This window comes from Limulus polyphemus, unplaced genomic scaffold, assembly GCF_000517525.1.
Source record: "Limulus polyphemus unplaced genomic scaffold, Limulus_polyphemus-2.1.2 Scaffold2510, whole genome shotgun sequence".
Taxonomy (NCBI): Eukaryota; Metazoa; Arthropoda; class Merostomata; order Xiphosura; family Limulidae; genus Limulus; species Limulus polyphemus.
In genome coordinates, this window is record NW_013668120.1 from 129,163 (window position 1) to 132,580 (window position 3,418).

At 31.6% G+C, this 3,418-nt stretch overlaps 1 protein-coding gene across 3 annotated transcripts in view; it reads left to right on the top strand.

The window, feature by feature from the left end:
- LOC106467158 (protein ced-11-like) overlaps positions 1-3,418 on the top strand; it is a 51,628-nt gene that overhangs the window by 27,050 nt on the left and 21,160 nt on the right. For all 3 annotated transcript variants that reach the window (XM_022395291.1, XM_022395292.1, XM_022395293.1), the window contains exons 11-13: positions 805-1,133; positions 1,638-1,890; positions 2,499-2,595. In XM_022395291.1, coding sequence (XP_022250999.1) covers positions 805-1,133; positions 1,638-1,890; positions 2,499-2,595 — 679 coding nt within the window. The remainder of the gene's footprint in view (positions 1-804; positions 1,134-1,637; positions 1,891-2,498; positions 2,596-3,418) is intronic.

Here is a 3,418-nt window from a genome sequence, read left to right on the forward strand (position 1 = left end):
TTCATTCTAGAATGAAAGAGGCATAATTTATATTTATTTCATAGTTTATTATGGAGGTTACGAGATTGGTCAAATCTACCAAACCCATACAGAGATTCATTACTGAAAATAACAAATAAAACATAAAGTTTTTTCATAAGAAATGTTTGATAACCATCTGGACATTATAAAGATTTTGCATGTGAAATTTGAAAATTTTCTGATGCATAAAAGTATTTTTAATCTTAAAATGAAAACTACTTTGCATGTTAGATAGGCAACATGCAAAAAGAAAAAAAGGCACGTGAAAAACATTGCTTTACAAACCTTAAGATATTGATATTTTGCATATGAAAAAATTATAATGTTTAAAGATAATCTGTCAAATTTTGTTAACAATCGCTTACTAATTTAAAAGTTATAGCATGAAAACAATAACAAGCACATAATGGTTATGAGGTCGGTCCCAGGGACCGAGCCTGTGCTGAAAGAGTTAAGAAAATTGTTTAAAAAAATAAGTTATGCAAAGTTCAGCAGAAAGATTTAATAACCTATTATTTCATTTTGTATGTACCATTGTCACTGTTATATGATAAATAAAAACAATAACTTGTTTCAGCATATGATATTCTGAAGTATTTGAAAGTAAATATATAGTAGGAAGTACCATAATGTGAATTTTTTAACATGTTATATAATTTATTCCAATCTGGTTCAAAACTGTTGTTTCAAACTTTGTCATTTTTAAGGAATATTTTGTGATTTTATATCTTTTTAAATTTGCAAGTACCTGATTTTTTATATTATCTTTTGATCCATTTCTAGACATTCAAGATTAGTAAATACTTTATAGAGACTGAACTTAATTGGCTAATTTCAATGTTGACTGGCTTTTCCAACTACATTGATCCCCAAAACTTATCCCTAAATGCAATGGGCATGTATGTTACGGACCATGCAGGTGCTGAACGTAAAGCCCTAACTGTGTTGACTATGTGGGCTGTCTGTACGAATAAACCAAAATTGGCTGAAATCTTGTGGAGACATTCAGACCAGCCAATTCACCTTGGTCTGGTTGTTTCTATGATGTTTGAAAGGCTAGGAAACTATGTCAGTGAGTCTGGACTGAGAACAGAGATCAGAAGATTACAAAAGTAAGTACAAAAGGAAATATTGTTTGTGCATAAAATTTGCCAAAAAAAAACCTTAACCGACATAAATAATTGGACAATTTAATTTACAAGTCAGTAATTGAGGGTGTGTGTGTGTATGAATGTGTCTCATTTGTATGATGGATTAGCCTGTCATTGGTAAAGAAGCTACTGATCTTACAGAACTTTCAGTGACAACAGCTACGTAATGATTTGAGTGAAATAATATATATATAATGAAAGGTAGAATTTGTGTAAATTTTAATATTTAAATACAGAGTTAGATTTAAAAGTGCCTACATGTGAGCAGAACTCCATTAGCCTTGGGAATCCACACTCACCTAAACTCAAAATTTGATAACCCTGCACATTGAACTAGTGGATTTTTTTACACATTTAGGACTTGAAAAACTAAAATAATTCATGTTTACCACTATTGTATTGGTTAGGTTTGTTTTTATTCTGATTATTGAATATCATTAATAATTTTTGTTTTTTGGGGGATAGAAATTTTGCTGACAAAGCTACTGGAGTTCTAGATGCTAGTTACAAAGAAGCTACGTGTCGAGCGTATGATGTTCTAAACGAAGAAAGCCCCGAGTGGGGATACAAAACGGCAGTGGAACTTGCTGCAGATGCTGGAATAAGAATATTTCTCTCTCATCCATGTTGTCAGAAGTGGCTGACTAACCTGTTTTTTGGAAACATCCGTATTCGAGAGCTTACGTGGGGAGTCGTGACCTTTCCAAAATGGCTTAAGGTATTAAACTTCTAACTCTAATACTTTTATATGAGTTCTAATATTTATATTTGAATGATATTTTTATTTGATTACTACAAGGAGAATCAATCTGTAAAAAATATTTGAAATATCTTCAGTACACTAAATTTATGTACTAGAAACAACTCGTATATTATGTTAATTTTCTAATTAGATTTCTTAATGACATTTAAATGGGTACTATGTTCCTGACTGTTGTACACTTTTTTCATGTTGTTATATGTAAGAATTGATATGGAATTCAGCTGGCACAAAGTGCAACTAATCATCGGATGTTTTTTTTTAAGCTATAAACAACCTAGGTTGGCACATAGTCAAAGTCTGTAATCTAGAAATTGGAGAGAGAAAGGGAATGATTTCGTTTAGTTTTAAAGTGACCATCATCTGGAGTGGGAAAAGTAAGAGAATTAATTAAGGAACTTGGATCCTCTTGTCTTTGAGTCCTTTAATATAACATGCTTTAGACAAATTGACATGACATATGTGTCAGAATAAGTAGAAACTGTCTTTTTGTATGAGCTCACTAAAAATGAAAAAGCTCTTTAGTTAACAAATATTTTTATTGATGAAAGTGTTTGTTTTTGCAGGTGATTTTGTGTGCTTTTCTGGTTTTCCCAATGTATATGTGGGTGAGATTCAAATTGGACCCAAGAGACTCTTGGAATGCTTTTAACAATATATCAGGTAGAAAGATTTAAATTTTACTGGAAGTGATTTTCTGGTATTTCTGTGTACTTGATATTACAATATAAAAATTTATGAGCTTCTGAAAAAAAAAAAGGCATCATCAGTTTCCAGCTTTTTTTTAACTGAGGCCAAGTATAGAATAGATATGGAATTAGATTAATGGATAGCATTAGCATGGGGGGATCAACATTTCAGGGGTTGCCCCCCTTCTTGCACTTGGCATGGGTATCATCGACATATTGAATATACGAGAGAGAATAGGGGGTTCCCTCAAAATGCGGTTTAGACGAGAACTGGTAAGACATTTAAGAAAAAAATTAACACTTCAGTTCTGGAACATAAAATGAAACCTCTGATGTCATGACTTAAACCATTGTATGGGGGAAGGGAGTGAGTGATTGCTGCCTCGTATGCATGAGGGAGGCCATAGTCTGGATACAAGGAGGGGAGAAGGGAGAAGAAGAATTCATGGTTTTTTGTGTACGCAACAGAAGAATAGTAACAAAGTCATAATTTAATATTAAATACATTGTAATGAAGACAACTCAAACTTAATCATTTATATTATGTTAACAAATATGGCTAAGTTAGTTATTGCAGTATAGTTTGATAGACTGATCCTTTAGTTAGAAATATTTAGAGACCCAAGAAAAATATATAAATGTGTAATTAAAAAAAATAAAAAGAGCAAGAAAAGGCCTAAGTACAATATAGTTTTCAATCTAAACCAATTAAAACTTACATAAAAACCATCATGATTACTTCACATTGACATTAATTTATTTGAGGAATATATTTTAGATATCAGAGTCGTGGGAGG